Source organism: Mercurialis annua, linkage group LG2 (genome assembly GCF_937616625.2).
Source record: "Mercurialis annua linkage group LG2, ddMerAnnu1.2, whole genome shotgun sequence".
NCBI lineage: Eukaryota > Viridiplantae > Streptophyta > Magnoliopsida > Malpighiales > Euphorbiaceae > Mercurialis > Mercurialis annua.
In genome coordinates this window covers 38,183,064-38,205,151 of record NC_065571.1, presented here as the reverse complement: position 1 = coordinate 38,205,151, position 22,088 = coordinate 38,183,064, and the positions used below count along the sequence as shown (strand labels likewise).

The 22,088-nt window shown below is 31.1% G+C and overlaps 2 protein-coding genes across 4 annotated transcripts; one reads left to right on the top strand and one right to left on the bottom strand.

Annotated features, from left to right (window-relative positions):
• Positions 1–5,056: 5,056 nt before the first annotated feature.
• LOC126670251 (probable serine/threonine-protein kinase PBL16) lies at positions 5,057–8,953 on the bottom strand. Of its 2 annotated transcripts, none has more exons than XM_050363938.2 (6): positions 8,629–8,953; positions 7,556–7,851; positions 7,094–7,229; positions 6,618–6,754; positions 5,843–6,026; positions 5,057–5,610 (listed from the first exon to the last, which is right to left on the bottom strand). In XM_050363938.2, exons 1-6 carry the CDS (start codon positions 8,690–8,692, stop codon positions 5,219–5,221), a joined length of 1,209 nt encoding a protein of 402 aa, XP_050219895.1. In that variant the 5' UTR covers positions 8,693–8,953; the 3' UTR covers positions 5,057–5,218. The 2 variants fall into 2 exon arrangements, with proteins under 2 accessions (XP_050219895.1, XP_050219896.1); XM_050363939.2 differs by having other exon boundaries at positions 5,843–5,966; positions 8,629–8,949.
• Positions 8,954–16,995: 8,042 nt separating this feature from the next.
• Positions 16,996–20,521, top strand: LOC126670080 (2-oxoisovalerate dehydrogenase subunit beta 1, mitochondrial). Of its 2 annotated transcripts, XM_050363739.2 has the most exons (13): positions 16,996–17,411; positions 17,661–17,772; positions 17,848–17,883; positions 17,955–18,014; positions 18,090–18,147; positions 18,216–18,313; positions 18,794–18,883; positions 18,957–19,025; positions 19,158–19,244; positions 19,846–19,941; positions 20,021–20,098; positions 20,164–20,250; positions 20,325–20,521. In XM_050363739.2, the coding sequence occupies exons 1-13, from the start codon at positions 17,257–17,259 to the stop codon at positions 20,358–20,360; spliced, it is 1,062 nt and encodes a 353-aa protein (XP_050219696.1). In that variant the 5' UTR covers positions 16,996–17,256; the 3' UTR covers positions 20,361–20,521. The 2 variants fall into 2 exon arrangements, 1 of the variants encoding a protein (XP_050219696.1); XR_007638645.2 differs by lacking the exon at positions 20,325–20,521 and having other exon boundaries at positions 20,026–20,098; positions 20,164–20,180.
• The last annotated feature ends 1,567 nt before the right edge of the window (positions 20,522–22,088 follow it).

Sequence of the window (22,088 nt, the reverse complement as noted above, 5' to 3'; positions counted from 1 at the left end):
ATTTAATTATCATCTAGTTATCACTGATATCATGATTTTTTTTGTAATTATATATTCACGTACGTTATCATCCAATTATCATAATCCTATCATACTTCATTGTCATCTAGTTATCATAATTTTTATATTTATCATATTATCATACTATTATCATAACTTTATTATTTAATTATCATCTGCTTATCACTGATATCATGAATTTCTTGTAATTATATTTTCACGTATGTTATCATTCAATTATCATACTTCATTATCATCTAGTTATCATAGTGTTACAATACAGCGATACTCATATGATAATCAAACTTTTTTTATAAAAAAATATTTTTTCTCTTCAGTTTTATGATAATGCAGTGATAATCAGAAGCTGTTTTTTTGCAGAAAATCGTTTTTTGTGCAGAAAATCGTTTTTTTTCATCATAACATCGTTTTTATGCAGATTTTTAGATCTAAAGTTAAAAAAAATCAAGATTAATTTATTTAGATCTGAAAGTTAAAATAAATTGTATTTATCACCACGAATTAAGAAAATATCGCTAAAATTAAATATGAAAGAACGGCGACGAAACGATGGCGGAGCAACGGCGGATCGATGAAGGAACGATGACGAAAAAAAAATAAAAATAAAAAAGAAAAGAAGAATAAAGAAGAAGAAGAAGAAGAAGAAGAAGAAGAAGAAGAAAAATGGCGGAAAAAAAGAAAGCAGAGAAGAGAAAGAAGAAGAAAGAGAAAGGAAAAAGAAAGAGAAAAAAAGAGTAACAGGTGGTATATGATTAGAGTAAAAAAATATAATTAAAGTAAAATAACAATAAGAAGTAGGTATAATTATAATATAAACATGTCTTAGAGTAAAAAAATAATTATATTAGAAGGGTGAGGTATTTTCTCTATCTTTTCTTTCTTGAGGTAGGAAATCATATTATTTTTAAAAATAGAGTATTTTTCCTAATTTTCTCTAAAAAAATCAAGATTATTAGGTATTTACCTAAAAAAAGAGAATAATAGGATATTCTACCTCAATGCGTAAAAGATATTACACTTACCTCAAGAATTTTTTTTATTTATTTTTATACTCTCCGTATCAAAATATTTAAAATTTTACTCTCAACTGACAGTCTAGCCTAACCTAGCCTACTCTCTCTCTCTCTTATTTTATTTTGTCAATTTTTTCAATCCTTAATTTCCATAACCACTGAAAGATCATGGATTCAGTTTTGAATCGCAAGGAATCTGCTCCGATGGCACCCCCTCACAAATAGTTTCTCCTCATCCATTAATTTCAGTCTCAGATCCGGTCTGATTTTTGACGGTAAAGTTATTGGCGGCAAAAGTAGAGCCAATCTTCAGCGGCGCAGGCATAGCTGATCTGCGGCGGCGCAAGCAGAGGCGATCATTGGAGACAGCAGTGGAGGCGATCTTTAGCAGCGGTGGAGGAACGAGAAACAGTGGATTGATGATAGCTTTGGTTACATCGGCAATATATTTAGTTACATCTATAATTTAGATTGATGATAGATTTTGCTGTTTATTTTGGTTTAAAAAATTAGTAAAAATTGTCATCTGTTTATGTAATTTCTCGTTAATGTTATATATTTACTAGTCCTAGTTCTCTTAGTGTTCATTTTTCTTTTTGATTTTTATTAGCAGATTTAGCTGTAAAGTTTATAATCAATGGTTCTAAAGGTGCTTCTTTTTTGTACTTATCAAGTTATTGGAACTTATGGGTTTCTTTTAAAGTTTTGTTTATTGTTCAAATGTTCAAGTTTTAGAGCAATTGGATTATAAAAAATTTGCCATCTGTTTACTTTCAAAATTCAATCTTGCGTATATATGGTCTTCCTAATAGACTTTAAATTTACAGCCTAAAAGATCAAAATAAATTTGTTTTGAATTACATTTATATTATCATAATATTATCATTAAATTGTCATAATATTATCATTACATTATCGTAGCCTTATCATAAAATTATCATAATTTTATTTTATAAATTTATTTTACGTATTTTGCCTTAATATTAACATTATCATAATATTATCAATTATCATAACTTTATCATCACATTATCATAATTTTATCATGATATTATCATAGACCTATATGTTATTATCATAACTTTATCGTAATATTATCATAACTGTACAATACAAAATTATTTTACATGATTTATCATAATTTTATCATAATCATATTATAAAATGATTATAATTGCATTATAATATTATCATAACCGTATAATACAAAAATAATTTATATACTTTATCATAATATTATCATAACATTATCAATGATATTATCATTAGCCTTATCATATTATTATCATAATATTATCATAACTGTATAATGTAAAATTATTTTATATACTTTATCATTAACCTTATTATAATTTTTTTTACATATTTTATCATATCCTCTTCATAATATTATTATAACGCTTTCCATGACGTTATCATAATATTTTCACAACCTTATCATAACCTATTCATAATATTATCATAATCTTAGCATAAGATTATCAATAACCTTATCATAATATTATTACTGAAATTTATTTATATACGTTATCATAACCTTATCATGACTTTATCATGACTTTATCGTAATATTATCATAATATTATCATAATATTTGTATAACTTATTTTACGTAATTTATGCAGAATTATATCACATTTAGTTCATAATATTATCATAACTTTATTCAAAATTATCATAATTTTATCACAAAATTATCATATAATCTTATCATGATTTTATTATAATATTATCATTAATTTATCATAACTTTATCATAAACTTATCATAAATTAATTAGATATTAAAAAATTATCATAAACTTAATCATAGATCAGTTACCATGCACCCCACAAATAATAAGTAATCAGCACTAAGTAAAACATATAAGCTATATTTAGATGAGAATTATAATTATAGCATTTCTTGAATTTAACCTGTTCTGTTTGTCCAAAATTTGCAAAGAGGACATAATATAAATTTATATCTCATAACCATGATCATGTATAAAAATTACGCATGAAGCACACAAACTACAAATGAAGAATTGGATAACAATTCACAACTTTAATAGAAATACAGAATGCTTAAAGAAAAGGAAGCCTCCAATTATGTTAAAAATTGTCAAACGCTATCACAAATGCAATCAAATCTATCATCCACCCACAGCTTTCCCGTTCTACAAACGGCGCCGTTAAAGATCGCCTCCGCTGCGCCGTCGAAGATCGCCTCCACCTCGCCGTCGAAGATCACCTCCGCTGCGCCGTTAAAGATCGCCGTCGAAGATCGCCTCCACCTCGCCGCTTAAAGATCGTCTCCACTGCGCCGTCGAAGATCATTTCCACCTCGCTGCTGAAGACCGCCTCCACTGTACCACCAAAGGTCGTGTGCCTTTTAAAGAAACAAAAGAACTAGAAAAAGAGAAAGATAGAGTAAAGGAATAAATGGACATGGTATTTGTATTAAATTAAAAGAGTAAAAGAATAATTAATTTCAATTTTGAAGTAAAAATATAAAACACAGAAAAAGCGAGAGTATTTTATGTATCTTTTTGATCCTGAGGTACGTTTTACAAATATTTCAAAAATTGGAGTATTTTTCCTAAATTTTTCAAAAAAATCCCACCTTGTATTTTTTTTCGTTTATATCCTGACCTTGTAAAAACACCATTTGTACCCAATTTTGAGGTTTTATGTTTCATTTCTACCAAAAGCATTAAATTGTACTTTATTCATTTAAAAAGAGTTTAAAACAATCCTTCATTTTTATTTTATATACTAATTAGATATTAATGTTATTAATTGTACAAAAATACTATCTTTTTCAAAAAAAATTAAAAATAATAATAATTTTTTTAATCTTTTAAAAAAATATTTCCGACAAAAAAATTAAAAATAATAATATTTTTTTAATTTTTTTATTATGTTATAAAATTAAAAAAATTAATTAATTATTTGGATGTATTTGATTATTTTTTAAGTTTAAGGATTTATTTATATATTTTAAAATAGAAGAAAGTATGTTTTAAACTCTTTTCCAAATAAAAAGAGTACATTTTAATGCTTTTGGTAAGGGATGAAACATAAAAATCCAAAATTTGGTATAAATGGTGTTTTTACAAGGCCAGTGTATAAACGAAGAAAAAGTGCAAGGTGGAATTTTTTTAAGGAATTAAGCCTCATTTTTATAAAAAATTTATTTAAGAACTATCAAAATTTTAAAATATGATATACACCTTTTGATTAATGGAATACATACATATTATTAACTCTTTCAATTATATAATTTTTACAATTTGAAGTACTATATAAACAAATGAAACAATAAACATAATTAATTATTGTTATTAATTTGGCCAAATAACGAAAAAAGGTTAACTTTTGAAAAAAAATTCACAAAATTCCAAATCTTTTAAAAGTATCTGTATCGTTTCGAAATGCAGGTTTTCGTTTCAAAAATGTCCAACTCTCAAAAGACACACTTTTGCTTATGTGGCGCCTATATGGCGTGCTACTAATATGCCACCATAACAAACACTAGGTTAAATAAGCTCTTAAGTTTTTTCTCTCAAAATGTTTTCACCCTCAAATTTTAAATCGTTTCATGACATTTTTAAAACAAAAGCCTAAATTTCAGGACGATACAGATACTTTTAAAAGGGTTGCAAATTTTTGAAACGAAAACCTGCGTTTGAGGACGAAACAGAGACTTTTCAAAAGTTTAGACCTTTGTGAAACTTTTTTAAAAGGTTTGGCGTTTCTTCATTACTAGGCCTTTTAATTTTAAAAAAGCTAAATAATTTTATTTTTTAAAATTTAGTTAATTAATACATCGCCATAATTTTTTTTTTAAAAGTAACTAAACCATATTATCATTTGGTCTAATTTTTTTTTAAAAGCATAGCACATGCCATTTCGTCGAAAATTTTAAGTCATGGTTCCGCCCCTAGATGTTGGAACATATTTATGAACAAACTTTATGCAGAAGAAAAGTATTGAATGTTGGAACATATTTATGAACAAAGTTTATGCAGAAGAAAAGTATTGACAAGTGATATATGATTAGTGAAATTGAGTTATGCCTCCTCATGGATATATTTAAAAAGAAAAAAGAAAAGAAAAGGGTAAAGGCATTAGATACACACATGAAAAACTAATTCAAAAACAAGCTTAAGAAAACAGAAACAGAAATATGTGAGCTACAGCCTACAGTACTATATCTTCTTTTCTTTTGAACTCACCATCTGTTACACTAATTACAGTAATCACAGACTTCCCGATCGACGCGTCTTCGGAGACCTGCAGAGGCTCCAATGAGTCGACTATGTCTCTCATTAGAGGCCTCGCTTTTGGATTTCGGTTCAAGCAATGATATGCTAGCATTGCTGCCTTGTGAACTCCTTTAATAGGATAATCTCCCTCTAGTCTTGGATCTACTATGTTTAGTATTTTCTTTTTTTCTTTCAGCAATGGGACTGCCCAATCTGTAAGGTTCTGCTCTCGAGCAGGTAGCGATTTCTCCAACGATTTTCGCCCTGTCACAAGCTCAAGAAGAACCACACCGAAGCTGTATACGTCGCTCCTAGGCGTCAGATGGCCTACATCAAAGGCATAACATCAGTTTCCTGCTGTTTTATTTTTCAGAAAATGATCGCCACAATTAGGGACGTAATCCAGTCGAGTCAACTCGCGAGCTACTCGAGATTGAGTCGACAAACACTCGATATTAATTGAGTTTCAACCTTTAAATTTTACAGTCGATTCGAGCTCGAATTTGACAGAATAATAATGTTTTTGGAAAAGATGATTTATCATAATAAGGTGGAGTACCTGTCATTATATATTCGGGTGCTGCGTAGCCGTATGTTCCCATTATACGTGTGGAAACATGAGTTTTGTCTCCCATTGGTCCATCTTTCGCGAGACCAAAGTCGGAGAGCTTTGCATTATACTCCTGTTTGTGCATAAACTCGTAAATGTAAGCAATCTTCCAGAAACATCTAACAGTTCTGCTCTGCATAAATTCTGTTAAAAACATCAGAAATTGATGCACTTCATTTGTTACCAGCCTTCTTTGATTACAAGTAGGAGTATGAAAAAACCAAACCAACCCGAATAACTGAACTGAACAGACAATTTCAGTTTGATTTGTCTTAACAACAATAAAACAATTCGGTTTCTTAGCTCGTTTCGATAAGGTTTTGGACATAAAAAATTTCAGTAAATTAAGTATTAGTACAAATCCAACCAAAAAACCTATTAAGTTTGGTTTGAAATTTTTTTAATCCTATGAAATTAGATTCGGTTTGATCAGTTTAGTTCAAACCAAACACACACCCTAATTATAAGTAAGACAAAATGGGATATTAATGCACTGTATGCATGTTGATTTAGCTTCTGCAATAACAGTATATTGCGAGAACTTTCATTTATCATGGAAAAACAAGTGCCTTCATTTTGGTTTCAGAAAATGCTTCTAAAATTCTGAAACTTTATATTTATAATATATTCTTATAAACAATACACAATTTCGTCGTATTTTCCTTTACAACGTTTTTATTTCCATGCAATATAGGACAGTAGGATGCAGTTTGAATGAACTAACCGCATCAAGCAGAATGTTAGACGTCTTAAAATCACGGTAGATAACAGGTTTTTCAGCTTCATGGAGGAAGGCAAGTCCTTTTGCTGCACCAAATGCAATCTTCATTCTAACATTCCATGGAAGAGGAAGCAATATTCCTGCAGCAACAAAACATTACAATCATATATACATCATGATAAAGATAAATGTTTGGTGCATTATATTATATACTTATGTACTAACTAAGGTCATATGCTGCTCGTTACATATCTTTACTATATTATCTACGTCGCACGAAAATAAATTGTAAAATAAATTGTTATGCCATTATTTGTTATGGCTTTTCCGTTTCAGTATTTTCATTTTTATCTCCATGCGAAATAGTAAGTTATTAAACATAAGTTGTAAGAAAGTGAAGTTTATTTGGGCACATCAACAAGGAAACAAAAAAGCTTTTCATGATTCCAATACATTAATGTAAAGATAAGAAGGCTTACTTGAAAACAGATTGTTTTCAACGCTACCCCGAGCCATATATTCATATATCAAAACGCGATGTTCATTTTCACAGCAATATCCAATCAGTTTCACCAAATTTGGATGAGACAGCTGCCCCAGAAATATGACTTCTGCCTACAAAAGAAAAACGAATCAATCCAATCCTATCTATCAAGAATATAAATGGAAATAAAGAAAATGACATAGCAATGTCTGTTGAATTTGATTTGGATAGCAGATGCGGGCTTGGAGGTCATGGAGCAATGGAATTCTCTTGAACTGATTAAAAGCTCATAGAGAATGTTTTCTCTTTTGTTTTTCCAATTTTAAATGCTTTTGAATCAACAAATTGTAAAATAATTAATTTTCTAATTATTCTTTAGATCAACAGAAACTATATTATGTAGCGTTCCAACGAGAATGAATGATTTATATTGTAGTTTAAAAGAAGATGTTATTACCAGCCATTCCCTGTGGCCTTGGTAGCTATTGTCACCATCATGAACCTTGACAGCAACCGGAAGTGGCTCAAACCCCTCTCTTAAATCCTCCGTAATGATGCCCTTATAAACACTTCCGAATCCACCTCCGCCCAGCACGCTGTCTGGCCGAAAGTTTGCAGTGATAATCTTTAGTTCATCATAGGTAAATGCAATCAATGGATTTGCTGCTGAATCGCGACGCAGGTCTTCTACTTCCTCAGGATTTGATGGCAGCTTTCTATTATCATTTCTTGGTTTCTCATCTTTTGGAGATTCTGGGAGAAACACATATAGTTAGTATGGTGAAATTTAGAATTCTAGTAAGCAAAATAAAGTTATGAATGGAAAGTAATGTAGTAGGATAACGGAAATACTGAAATGTAAAACGTCCAAATAGACGGATGACGTGGTAGATTAAGTCTACGTAATAATTTGTCATATTATTACGCCTATACTTAGAAGTGGAAGGGTGTTCCATGCAAGATAAAAGGAAACACAGGAATATTTATTAAAGAATGGCACTGAATGAGTTCATGATATGTATCTTTTCCAAATAAAATGCTTCCAAATGTTGAGGTTTAAGAAGATTCATGGCCAATAAAAGAAAACAGAAATGAGTTTGGAAGATATAGATGTTCCAAAGTTAAAAAAAAAAGGACATAATTAAAAAATGTCCGAGAAGTAAAGATAGAAAATGACTAGAAAAAGCAATACAAGTAAAAGTTGGTGTGAAGATAAGTGCGAACCCACCCACTTTATATCAGTTAATGGGAAATCAACTAAACTTAAAATACAAGTCTAGTACAGTAAAAAAAAAGTGCAGCAACAAGGATCTAAGATGCCAGATTCAACAAAAAAACTATTAAGCTTTATAAGTATATGAATATTCAATCATCTAGTAATAATTCATGCAGACGAGGAGTTCCCTATGAAATCTGAGCAGCCAAAGAGCAAAAAAGTATAACTTACAGAGCTGAAGCATAGGAAAACAGAGCATGATCATATCAACATTTGTAATACACAACAGTGAAGCAGAGGGAGAAGAAAAAAACCTGATTTTGCATTTGAAGAGACTCTGTATATTGAAGGTTCCCATCTACACCAACAATTTCCCATTACAAAAATATAAATTTATTCTTTCTTCACCAACAGCAACTACAACCCATCACCTGAAGATCATAGAATAGCAGAAAAAGAGATTAAATCAAAGTGAAGTGAGAGAATGATGAAGAATAGGTGTTGGCTATGGAAGAAATGGGTCCACATTAACCAAAATATGTCTTGTTTCTTTGTATTTTTTGATTTTTAGGAATTCCTAAGAATATAATGGGAGTGAGTGTTGATGTTAATGCGCTTTCCTTTTAGTGCGCACTTTTCATCCCCACCACACCACAACACTATATTGTGTTTGAATGTATCAAAAGTATTCCCACTTTTACAAGAAAACTTTGTCTGCACCCATCTTCCCTACTATTACTACTACTATCACTCTTCCTAGGCTTAAAATGAACTCGACATAGTCGAATTTTGAAGTGTTCACGTTCGGTACCTCTGTTGAATTTTTAGCCGATTCACGAACTCTTTACCGAACTTATATACGAGCCAATTCATGAACTTTTAACGAGTTTATGTACGAACTAATTCAGTTCGTTTAAATAAATGAATATAAAATCATGTTCGAACTTGGTTTGTTAAGGATACAAATGAACGAGAACCGAATTCTATAGCAGATCACTTGAACTATATTCAAGTGACCATGAATCAGTTGTCAAGTATGAGCATAAAGTTTGACATTGAGGTGCTCACTCTCCTTGTACTCGCCTCTCTACCTGTCCTAGGGGACTCTGAAGATATCACTAACATGTTATGCAACAAACGGAATAGTAAATGTGGTAGTTGTTAAAAGTGACATCCAAAATGAAGAGAGTAGACGAAGAGCACAATTCGCTGCAGAATTTAGGGGCTGTAGTGAAGTTAGGGGTCCAAAACCTCTAATCAAAAGACGAGTTGGGTGATTGACATTGCACTACCATTCTTGCTACATTTCAGAAGGAATTCTTCTCATCTTACACATTCAGCAATTTTGATGATGTAAGAATGGAATATGAGAACTTTGCAAAAGCCGGAGGCAAAGGTGGCGTCTCTCTAGAGATAGAGAATGGGGCGCAATTAGTCAGGGTTAAGTATTTTTTAGGTCACTGAACTATAGTGTTTTTACAAAACGATTATTGAATTATAAAAAGTTACAAAATGGTTATCGAACCCTTGTGTTTTTATAAAACGGTTACCAAACTATAGTGTTTTTATAAAATGGTTACTTGAATTATAAAAAGTTATAAAATGATTATCGAACTATAAATTATTACAAAAAGGTTACCAACTATAAAAATTACAAACTGATTACCGAATTGTTTTTTTTTTTACAAAAATGTTATCTTACTAATAATTTTCTTGTCCACATCATCAAGATGGTAACCCATTTATAAAAAAAATAATACTCCAGTAATTATTTTGTAACTTTTTATAGTTTGTTAACCGTTTTTAAAAAAAGCTATAGTTAAGTAACTATTTTGTAATTTTTTTATAATTCGTTAACCATTTAGTAAAAACACTAGATGACTGATAAATGTATATTTTACGTCATTTTTAGGGCATTTATTTTCTAGTTTGTAGTACTTTATTATGTAAAATATATGCTTATTTATTTAATTTTACTTGTTTGTTATTTTATATGAAATATGTAAATATTTAATATTTTTGAAGTATTTATGAATAAAACAGAGTAAAAATGCAAAAATAGTCAGAGCCAGAAAGATTCGGGCCAAGTTCCAAGCCAAACCAGAACCATGTCGGCGTATTTCATGAGTTTTAACTCATTTTGAAGCCTTGTGTGACCATGATTGAAGTATAGTAGAATGTGGTGCGAAGATCTGATGAAAATAGACGTTAAGAGCAAAAATGCATACTTGTGAATCTGACCCCGCTATAATGATTGAAAGTTTTGGAGCATTTAGAGACCTCAATTATATTTGTGTTCTTCACAATAAATAAAGTAGACATCTTAAGCTTTCCGTAGAATCAAGAACCAGCTCATTCCGACGTGTCTACAAGGAGTTATGAGGTTTTGAAGTTAGAGTTTTTGCAGCTGAAAAAGTGTCACGCAGAAGCTCGGCCGACCCTTGGCCGGCCCACGACTTCGGGCCTGCCCTGAGGCCTGGAAAAATTGCATTTTTTCCATTTTTGAAGGTTACGGGAGTTTTGGTGAGCACTCATAGACCTTCCATAAGCGACACATCTTTGATTCACACTCAAAAAGGGATCTTCCTTGGCTTGCACTGAAAGATATGAGATTTGATTACAACAAAGCTCATTATGGAAGAAGAAATCAATGTGGACTTAAATCAATCCTTTTTTGGAAATTAGATAAGTCAACTTTGATAGACTTAAGTTTCTTTTGGAAACAAGATAAGTCAACCTTGATCCTCCGAAGCTCAATTTGGAAGTACTTGATTAGCACTCAAAGTATAGATCAAGATGAGATTGAATCAAGCTATCTTTGGAAATGAGATAAGTGAACCATGATTCACTCAAGATGGTTATGGAATAACTTGCTCCCTACTCCGCTCTATATGGAAAGAAGAGATCCAAAACTTGATCATCACTCAAATTCCATGAAGAGAAGAGAGATTCTTGACTTGAGCTCCACTGCTAGCAACTCTATAAATAGCTTGCATTTGTGTAGAGAAAAGACGTCTTCTTGTGGAGATCACACATCCTTTTTGGACCTTAGACATCTTAGAGATCACACATTTTGTAGTTTACATCTTAGTTCATAGACAAAGCCATTAGAAATAGTTTATTCTAGAGTTTTGTTTATCATTTCTACTCTATCAATTGGGATTATTACACAAAACATATCGGGATTCTGAAGTTGAGGTACAACAATCATTGAGAGATCAATTACTGTTGTATTCATCGAATCTGACCAGTGAAATTTGTTCTAAGATTTCCCACAGACGACACCCAATGATAGATCCAAGAGTCGGTTGTGGTCAGTGACTTGGGATCTTTAAGTATCGGAATCTGGATATATGTTAAAGTGTTAGTGAGACAAATGGTTTAGCATGTGGAACATTTGTATAGTCAGATTGCGTGTCCCCTGGACTTATGGGTTCGTGGCCCTTTTATGGTGTTTGTGGCGGCGTCTTGTCTTTTCCTTCTTTTCTGGTCGATGTTGGATTTGTGGTTCCCTCCTTTTCCCTTTGTTTATTTGTTTATTCCATCAATACCTATGTGGATTCCCTAAGATTCCCGTAGTCCTAAAAGTACACGACCTCTGACTCATCCATACGAGTATGCTTCCAATTGAATCCTCCAATTGAATCCTAGCCTTAAAGTTATTTGCTCGAGTTCCTCTTGTTGAGAAACCCAAAGCTCAACTCTTGTTATGATCACCTCCTTGATCGGATGCTTGAAAACTTCTTCTAGTTATTGTTGGCTTATGTGATATATGAACATGTACAAACTTGTACTTGAACTTCCTTCAAATAACCCTAACTTTCTCAAAGCTAGCACTTGAACTACTTCAAGTTGTGCTTATAAATTGTTGATTAGATTGGTGCCATTACAAAACTTAACAAGCATATATGAATCCCATTCATATCATTTGATTCTTAATCAAAAAAAAAAAGATTGTCGATTAAAAATTAAACCCTTGCACGTACATAGTAGCTCTCCTTTTATAGGCATGAGTGAATGGAGTGTGTAGAGGAAACTCCACTCCTCTCCTCATGACACACACCTTGCTAAGTGTTAACACATTTCCATGCCTTAAGACATACAACTTTCTTATGTGTCATCAAAAGAGAAACTTGTGTGTCTTGACTAAGACATAGTCTATGTTCATAATTCACATGCAATTAGTAGATAAACAACATGGATTATTCAATTAATTATAGATTAGTTCTTAGTGTCATTAATTCCATTAATTAATTACTTTTAAGCCACTAACTTCTAAACTTGGCTAAAGTACAATTAAATTCCAGCAAATTTATAAATTAGTCCTTAAATTGAACTTCGTTTTCAAATTAGATTAAATTTAGAGATATGCTAGTATCCATTTCAAATTTGACCTTTCATAAAATAATCGGTTGCACACCCTAGTATATGTGACTAGCTAGGTTCACATCTAGATGGCAACAAGAAACATAAGAAACGATTTTCTTATCTTTGATAAGTAAAAACCCCCATTTAATTATTAACTTTCGTAAATTGTTGGTGACGTCTAGAAATATATCATGACTACTCAAATGAAATGAAGGTTCGATGCATTCTAATGAACCAATGTTCATGATTATCGTACACCGAAAATCCTTCATTATAAGATTCTGATTTCGACTAGTATCATGGTTTGTCAAACACTAAATGTCTCGATCATAAGACCTCGCTCTCAATTCCACTAACTTTATAGTATTTAAAACTCCTTCTAAACAAGTCATCTTCTCCTATTTAGGAATCCATCCATCAAGAACAATTTGAGATAACATAAAGTCCTATCCCTGTTCATCTACAGTAATGAATCCTTTCTAGACTAAGTACCTATCTTCATATACAACTAACTAGAGCCAACATATCCTGCGACCCTAGCTCATGAAAGATCTAGGGATAAGGATACTCTAATCACCTATACACAAGATAGTGTCACCACAAGTCTAAGGACTTATATGTACAATCATGAACTAGATGACATTATATTGATTTATATGAAATACCACGCAAAATTCATATAGCGTCACTGTTCGACTGACTCAACCATTGAGTGTTTTGATGCTTATATCGATCAACCCATAAAATAGCATGAGACTGACTACCTCGCTTCATTAGTAACTCTTTACTAATTGAGAAAATAAACTAAGGTTACGATCTTGTATGATGCCCTTATTCATAAGACCCAATTTGATTGCGGACGATTATATTGTTCACTTGTATAAAAGAATTTGTTAACAACTTCATAGAGCCATACATCATACTCATCTTGTTGGGCTGTTGTCCTGACATGGCTGAATTACCCTGAGCTCCAAATCTATTCAGCGTTTGAGTATAATCGGCCTTTCCATAGCTTTGTTTGGCTATAGCTTATCCTAAAAAAAGCGTACCCGAATTGTCAATTGCAATCGTCAAGGTGTTCAAATTGTTTTTGATCTCTCTCTATACGACAACGTGATCGGACATTATCGTGTTCATTGCTGAAGTCATTTGTTGCATAGCCCCGTCAAACATCTGCCGATTTTCCTAAGCAATTTCATCCCTCATGATGGTAAAATTGACTTGTGACAGGGACGTTCGAGTTGGTGGGAGATCTCGCAAATATTTGTCCAAATATTTTGCAACATCAAATCCAGAATTGTTGACTACAGAACTAGCATTAATTCCTTCAGAAAGGGGGGGGGGGGCGTCAGTTGTCCTTTTGGGGGCTGTGAAACTTGTTTATCTTTAACCATGATTTGTATAATGTTTGAGTCTAATTCGTCCGTTAATACACTCTTTATTTCCAACTGCGCTCGGTGTTGAGACCGAGTTTGCTTATCAGTTTTAATGCTAGCCATAAACGGGCCCCTAGTGTTGTCAAAAGATGTCCAAAGGAATAAATCTCAATCTCAAACCTTTGAATATGTATGAATGAAAATTGTTTCAATTTGATACTTTAACCAAACTGATTCAAAAAAACAAGTAAGATTAATATCAAACTACTCATAAGTTAACAAACAATCTGAAAATTATGGGATAAAAAGCACAGAACTTGGTTTTATTTGATTGATTCGATATATAAAAAATACAATTCTTGTTCTCAATTATTATTTATAGTGAGAAATTCTATTTAATATCCAATTGCAATTGAAATACTATTTTTAATGAGAAAAATATTCCTAATGATGTTAAACCTTATTCAAGAAAACTACTAAATAGTAAAAATATCATAAATACTACGGCAGCTGTAATTCAGGCCAAAACACCCGGATCAGCCCATATGTCGTTCTTGGACCTTCTATTATTTTGGACCGGTGTAAATAATAACATATCATAATATTTTTATTGAACTTATAAAAACTAATGTTAATCAGCTCCATGCATTTAACTTTTAAAGAACACATTTAAAATAATTAAAAGACAGTTATTCACCGTTATCAAAATACTTATAAAATAATTTATGTTTAAGCATTTTATTGAACACTTTATAAGCATAAATTTATGACAAATTTATAATAAAATAAAATGTCATAAATATTAATAAAAATCCACAAATAATACAAAAATTCAATATAGAACAAATTGTAAACGAATGAAAAAAGTTCATTATAAATCGAACAAACCATTGTCGTCGAGTAAAAAAAATTGTCCACGTCGCAAAAATTAAACTGTTGTAGTTGATAAAAATATATCATCGTTGAAACACAAAAATTTAGATATTAGAGATTTGAGATAATAAAAAACATGTTTATAAAAACAAAAGAGAATAAAAAAAATTTAGGTTAATTGTTAGCGGAAATTAGCAAAAATAAAAATGCACTTTTCAAATTTAAGTCAGTCAAATCATGACAAGAGGAGTATTGGAGTTCAAACCCCTGACTTCATGCAATGGAAGGACTTAATTATTAGGCCAAGCCTTCACATGCGAATAAAAAACATTGAAACCTTTAAAACTATATATTTTTTAAAATGACACTAGATATTTATCTTATTAAGTACTCCCTCTATTTTTTTAGTTGTCCATTTAGCTAAAATTGTACATATTAAGAAGGCTTAATGCCTAAAAAAACCCCGACCTTTCATCCTCATTTCAATCCTACCCTGATGTTGAAAAATTGTCAATTTTACCCCATTTGCATTTTTTTTTCATTTCAATTGTACTGTGAAGCATAAAATTGACCTTTATTTATTTGACAAAAGTTCAAATTATTAAAAGTTAATTCAATGCAAAAAGGGTCAATTTAGAGAATTTTTGCCAAATAAAAAAAGGTCAATTTTATGCTTTAAGATACAATTGAAATGAAAAAAATACAAAATAGAGTAGAATTCACAGATTTGCAGCGTCAGAGTAGGATTGAAAAGGGGATTAAAGGGCAGGGTTTTTTAAAACATTAAGCCTATTAAGAAAGTGAGTTTTTGTCTTAAATTATGGAAGTAAATATTCAAATAACCCTACTATATAGTAAATGCTTTTGTAAGTTGAGTCATAGAGTCAATTATTAGAGGAGGGATTAATTTTGAAGATAATAGCTAATATTATCTTAAATTCCTAAAAAGACAACTATTGATAAAAAAAGTTACATTTACCTAAAATGACAACTAAAAAAAATAGGAGTAGTAATTGTCAATATTAATTATAGGAAATATTTTGGAAAGACAATAAAAATTACTAAAAGATAAAGTTGCCACTATACTAAATCGGGACAAATTTAGTACTCTTTTTATGTATTAATTTATTTTAGAATAAATGATCACTTTCACCCTCGAACTTGTGTCAAAATATCAAAAAATCCAAACCTTGAAAAAGGGATCACTTATAAGTTATACCCTGAACTTGTGTAAAACGGGTCAAAAACCCCCATTCCCACTCTCACCCAAGAGAGTGTAATACACTCTCCGGTTTTCCATAGTGGTTTTGTTGCCCAAGGTGGTTTTTGATAGAAAAAAGTTTAAAATGGTTCTAATTTTTTTTAAACATTATAAATTAAGACCTAATAAATAAAAAAATAAAATTTAATCCTTATTATTCTAAAATCTAAAATAATAAATTAACCATCTAATTTTTAATATATAACAAATTAATCCCCAAATTTTAAAATCTGAATTAACTAATTAACCCTCAAAATTTAAATATCAACAAATTAACCCTAATTTTTTAATATACACAAAAAAATTTAGATTTTTTTAACTTTTTTTTAAAAAAATGCAGACCCGCGGGTCTGTTTTTCCAGACCCGCGGGTCACATATCCTCAGGTGAGCCTCTGCTCCTCCGATGAGGAGCAGTCTGCTCCAAAAAAAATTAATTTTTTTTTCGGGTAATTTTTTTTTTAATTTAATTAGTGTTAAATTGTAATTAATTAGTGATTAAGTATGATTAGTTAGTGTTAATTATGATTAATTAAATATTGATTTAAATTTCACTCTTTAATTAGAGCGCCACGTCAGCAAAGGGGCTTTTTTGATCCGGTTTATACAAATTCAGGATATAAGTGATCCGGTTTTCTAATTTTGGACTTTTTTAATACTTTACCCAAGATAAGGGATGAAAGTGATCCTTTATTTATTTATTTTATCTAAAAAACCTAAACATTCTTAGTACACGTGTTTGTCCTAATCTACCTATTAATACGGGACAGATGAGTAGATATTAATATCAAGAAAAATTAAACGTAAAAACCTTATAAAAAAACGGAAACTACTCCCTTTGTTTTTCTTGTTAAGATATTTTTTTAATTAAATTTGGTGTATTTTGCTCATTAATTTATGCATCCCACCCCACCTTGAATTTCAATTCTGCACGAAACCAAGATAGATAGACGGAAAGACAAGATGAGATTAGAGTAAGCTTAGTGAGGTGGCAAAATGTGTATGTTGATCTGCATAGGAATAGAAAAGTAAAAAGCGAAATTGGGGCAATCTGATCACAAAAATAATGGGTTTGAGAAGAAGTGGAATTATTAGGCTTGCTGCTTCAATTTGCAGACCCAGACAGTTCTCTTCTCAAGGACATGGAGAAGTGGGAAAATCAATGAATCTTTTCTCTGCCATTAATCAAGCTCTCAATATTGCCTTGGAAACTGACCCTCGGTATTCTTTTCTTCTGTTTTTATTTCTCTATATCATACCACCATTTTCATTATTATCAGTTTCATATATTTTGGTATTAATTTGTTAAACGAATGTTTATTTGCATGGTTTAATTAGTAGCCGTAAAGTACACTTTTATTTTCTTTGCTTAAGATTGGTTCATCATCTTGAGATGACTTTTTTTTTTACATATTTATATATTGTTATCTCTGGCGAAAAAAAAGTTTAAACTTTTAGTGTCTCTCTCAGTTGTTATGTATTTGGAGAAGATGTGAGCTTTGGCGGGGTATTCCGCTGCACAACCGGACTGGCCGAACGCTTCGGCAAAAATCGAGTTTTTAATACTCCTCTTTGTGAACAGGTAAATTTATGACCTTCTTGTGATTCTTTTTTATATGATTTTGCTTTGTATTTCTCATATTTACATGATGTTTAGGGCATTGTCGGATTTGGCATTGGTCTCGCAGCAATGGTGAGTATTCAATCCGTATATTCTTTATATGGATTCTCTCTACATTGTTATTGAATCATCATTTGCGACAGGACAATAGAGCCGTAGCAGAAATTCAGTTTGCAGATTACATCTATCCTGCTTTTGATCAGGCAACAACCCTCTTCAATTCTATGTTTTTTTCACCTCCGCAATTCCCTTAAATGATCAACATTTTCTACTCACAGATTGTCAATGAAGCTGCAAAGTTTAGATACAGGAGTGGGAATCAATATAATTGTGGAGGTAATAATCCTTTTTTTTCTATTCTTGCTTACGTTTTTCGGTATAATGATTTTAAAGTGACTCTCCAGGTTTAACAATTAGAGCACCCTATGGAGCTGTGGGACATGGAGGACATTATCACTCACAATCCCCTGAAGCCTTCTTTTGTCATGTTCCTGGTATCAAAGTATATCTCTTCCCTTGCTTCATTTGCATCTCCACTTCAGGGTCATATCTGTCTTTGACCAACACTCATCGGAAGGAAAATAAAAGGATAAACAAAAGGAAAATAAAATATAAGAATACTCGGAAATCTAATTATCTAAACCTCTTTAAAATAAACCATGGAAGTATGTGGAAAATTGCTCAAACGTAGAATTGATTCCATTTGAACATTGTGTCATCCAAACAAGCTGTCTATTCAATGGAAAATTATAATAAAAGTTGAAACAAATGTTACATAGCAATAATGAGATGCATGTAATTTATGCTTAACCAGTGAATTAATCTATTTTTGTGCCATTGCATGTTATTTATTTCATTTGTTAATCTACCCAATACTTTCATTTAACTTTGATTAGACGAGCTCAACAGAAAGCTGCTAAATCTTTTGAAATTCCTTTTTCACATATGAGAGTGTCACCCTAATTTAATGTTTTTTTTACAGGTGGTTATACCTCGAAGTCCCCGGCAAGCCAAAGGATTGTTATTATCATGCATACGGGATCCAAACCCTGTTGTATTTTTTGAACCAAAAGTATGTTCTTTTTCCCTTTGGTTGTAAATCAACTGGTTTTGTGTGTTGATATTAAAGTACTGTTGGTTTTCAGTGGCTTTATCGCTTATCCGTAGAAGAAGTACCTGACCATGATTACATGTTACCATTATCAGAGGCAGAGGTATGCTACTTCGAATGGGGAAAAATTTGTATTGCGGGAATCCGCATTGAACTGCGCTCGGGCTTGATTATTGCTTTTTAAGTTATGAATTAAGTTTAATTGTTGTAAAGACATTTGCAAACCAAATATCAGGTGATCCGAGAAGGCAATGACATAACTCTTGTTGGTTGGGGAGCACAACTGGCTGTCATGGAGCAGGCCTGTATTGAGGCAGAGAAGGTTAGTTTGCTTAGTCCCTTTAGCTATAAGTTCCAGAAGAACAGAATGATTATTGGTGTTTCTGTAAGGTCAACTAACCCAAAATTTAAGTTAGAGCTTACCCAGTTAGTTAAGGACCCGTAAGTGGGACAATTTTCGTGCATCTCTAAACGTTTCTGACATTTTAATCCTTCATGCTAACAATAATACGGGGTTATCATAATCTGCTTACTATAGTGTGTGGTTATTCTGTCCTAATCCTCCTCTGACCTTATATCAAGCCAAAATTACTTCATTCATTTTTGTTGGCACTGTGACTACAATGGTTTATAACTCGGAAACCTACAATGCTTGTACAATAAAAAGCTTCTTGGTGTTTGTTGGCACTGTGACCTGGAAAGCAATTTGAGCTTATCAACATGAACGAAAACGATGAAATAAAACACAGTTAAATGATTTTTTTTATTAGAATATGTATAAATATAAGGTCTTGGAGTTTCAGAAGCATTTCCAAAAATGAAAACGTAGAACTCAACAAGTGTCCTTTTTACTTTAATTCATTCTATGTTTTTCATTTGTTATTGCTATAAGCTGTGATGATTGTTATAGAGAAATTTTGCAGGAAGGAATATCCTGTGAACTTATTGACCTGAGAACGTTACTACCCTGGGATAAGGAAACAGTGGAGGCTTCGGTTAGAAAGACCGGAAGACTTGTCGTAAGTTGGATAGATTCCTGAGAGTAGGTCGTCAAAATTACTATAAAATTTTAAAAAATCATTATATTCCTGGGTGTAGATCAGTCATGAAGCTCCTGTGACGGGAGGTTTTGGTGCAGAAATCTCAGCGTCCATTATCGAACGATGTTTCTTAAGGGTGAGCAACTAATCTCATAACAGATTTCTGTGTGGAGTGGCTAAACAAGTGAAGATGTTTTGCAGTTAGAAGCTCCTGTGACAAGAGTATGTGGTCTGGATACACCGTTTCCTCTAGTTTTTGAACCATTTTACATGCCCACAAAGAACAAAGTAAGTTTTGAATTATTAGCAATATTTGTTTTATCATTTATGGTAGATTATGATGGATCCATATTTCCATGTAGATTCTGGATGCAATCAAATCAACTCTCAATTACTAGGAGCTGGCTAGCTCGTTTGGGATTCAATCATAAGTGGGAAGAGTTGCAAAATTCATCACTGTCAACTGTGAAAATCCATTTAGAGTTGCATGTATTATTATTTTCTATTTCATGTGGTCTTTAAATATCATTTTCCCCAAAAATACTACTTTTACTCTAAATTTTTGACTATTTCATTACGTGGATTAGGACAAAAAATCCAGACAAATAAATTGCACACGTTTAACAATTAAAAAAAAGGCCTAATGCCTTAAAATAATGGGACGATGACAAAAGTATCTAAAATTTTAAAAATATTTACAAAAGTACCTGTAATTTTTTTTTTACAAAAATATCGACTGATTTAAATTAATTACAAAACTACCAAAAAATGAAAATTATTTACAAAAGTACGATGTGTATAATGTCGGTATAATTAAGGTATAGTTTCGGAATATTAAACCTATAAATCAGATAATTGAAAAATAGTATTTGGTTTATTATTGATAATTTCAGTATATTTTTGGTATATAGATTATAAAATTTTATATATATTTTCTAGTTGATATATTTATTAATTTATTTTTTAGTATATGACATGATGTAATTTTGGTAAATTTTTATTTAATATTAATAAAATCTCAGTATGCATAATGTTGGTATAATTTTTATATAATGTTGGTATAATGTTGATATAATGTTAGTTTATTAGTATACTGACATTATACCCACAGTATACACCGTATGTTTGTAATTTTTTTTTTTTGGTACGTTTGTAAATATTTTTAGGATTTTTGTAAATGAAAAAAGTCAACATGCAGTTTTGTAATTTTTTTTTTTTGGTAAATGGTGTAATTTCCTCAAAAAAAATACCGACCTTTTAGCCCCCTTTTCGATCTTACCTTGACGTTAAAAACTTGTCAATTTTACCCTATTTCACACTTTATCAATTCAATTATACCCCAATTTTTGTCAGTTTTGTTATTTAAATGACGAAATCATTCAATAAGCCATATTTAAATATACAATTAAATTCATATCCACTTAAAAAAGTACAAATATGTTATTTATTTTTAAAAACTAACTAAAAAGTATAATCAGATCAAAACTAATTTAAATTTTAAATTAATTTAACTAAATGTAAATAAAATTTTAAACATGTACAATTAATATATGATATATATGAAGAACGTTTTTGAATTTTTTTTTCCAAATGAAAAAGACGTCAATTTAATATTTTAGGTAGTATTTTAAAAACTGAACCGATGACTGAACCGGCGGAATTCGCGATTCACAGTTCCACTGGTCCGACCGGTTCAACCACCGGTTAAACTGGTTGAATGAAATTATTAAATTTTTTGTTTTAGTGGTTCAACTATTCAACAGATTATTAAAAGTCCCATCCAGTGTAATTTTCAAAACTAGTTTTAATTGTTAATAAAATGGGTTACTCTTTTGGACCGGTCCAGCGAAAGGAGAGACAAATATTATGATGGCTCAATAGACAAAACTGACATGTTACCTAATGAATAGGTTGGGGCAAAAATAGTCCACACTTACTAGCACACTTTCATAAAACAAGAGAGTGAAAACACTCTCCTTTTAAATAATTAATTGACATGAATAAATTTAATTAGTTAAATATAAATATTATTTAATATACATTTTTATTCATTAAAATTAATATGCTATAAATACTATATGTTTTAAAAATAGATGAACATCAAAACATTTTAAATTTATTAATAT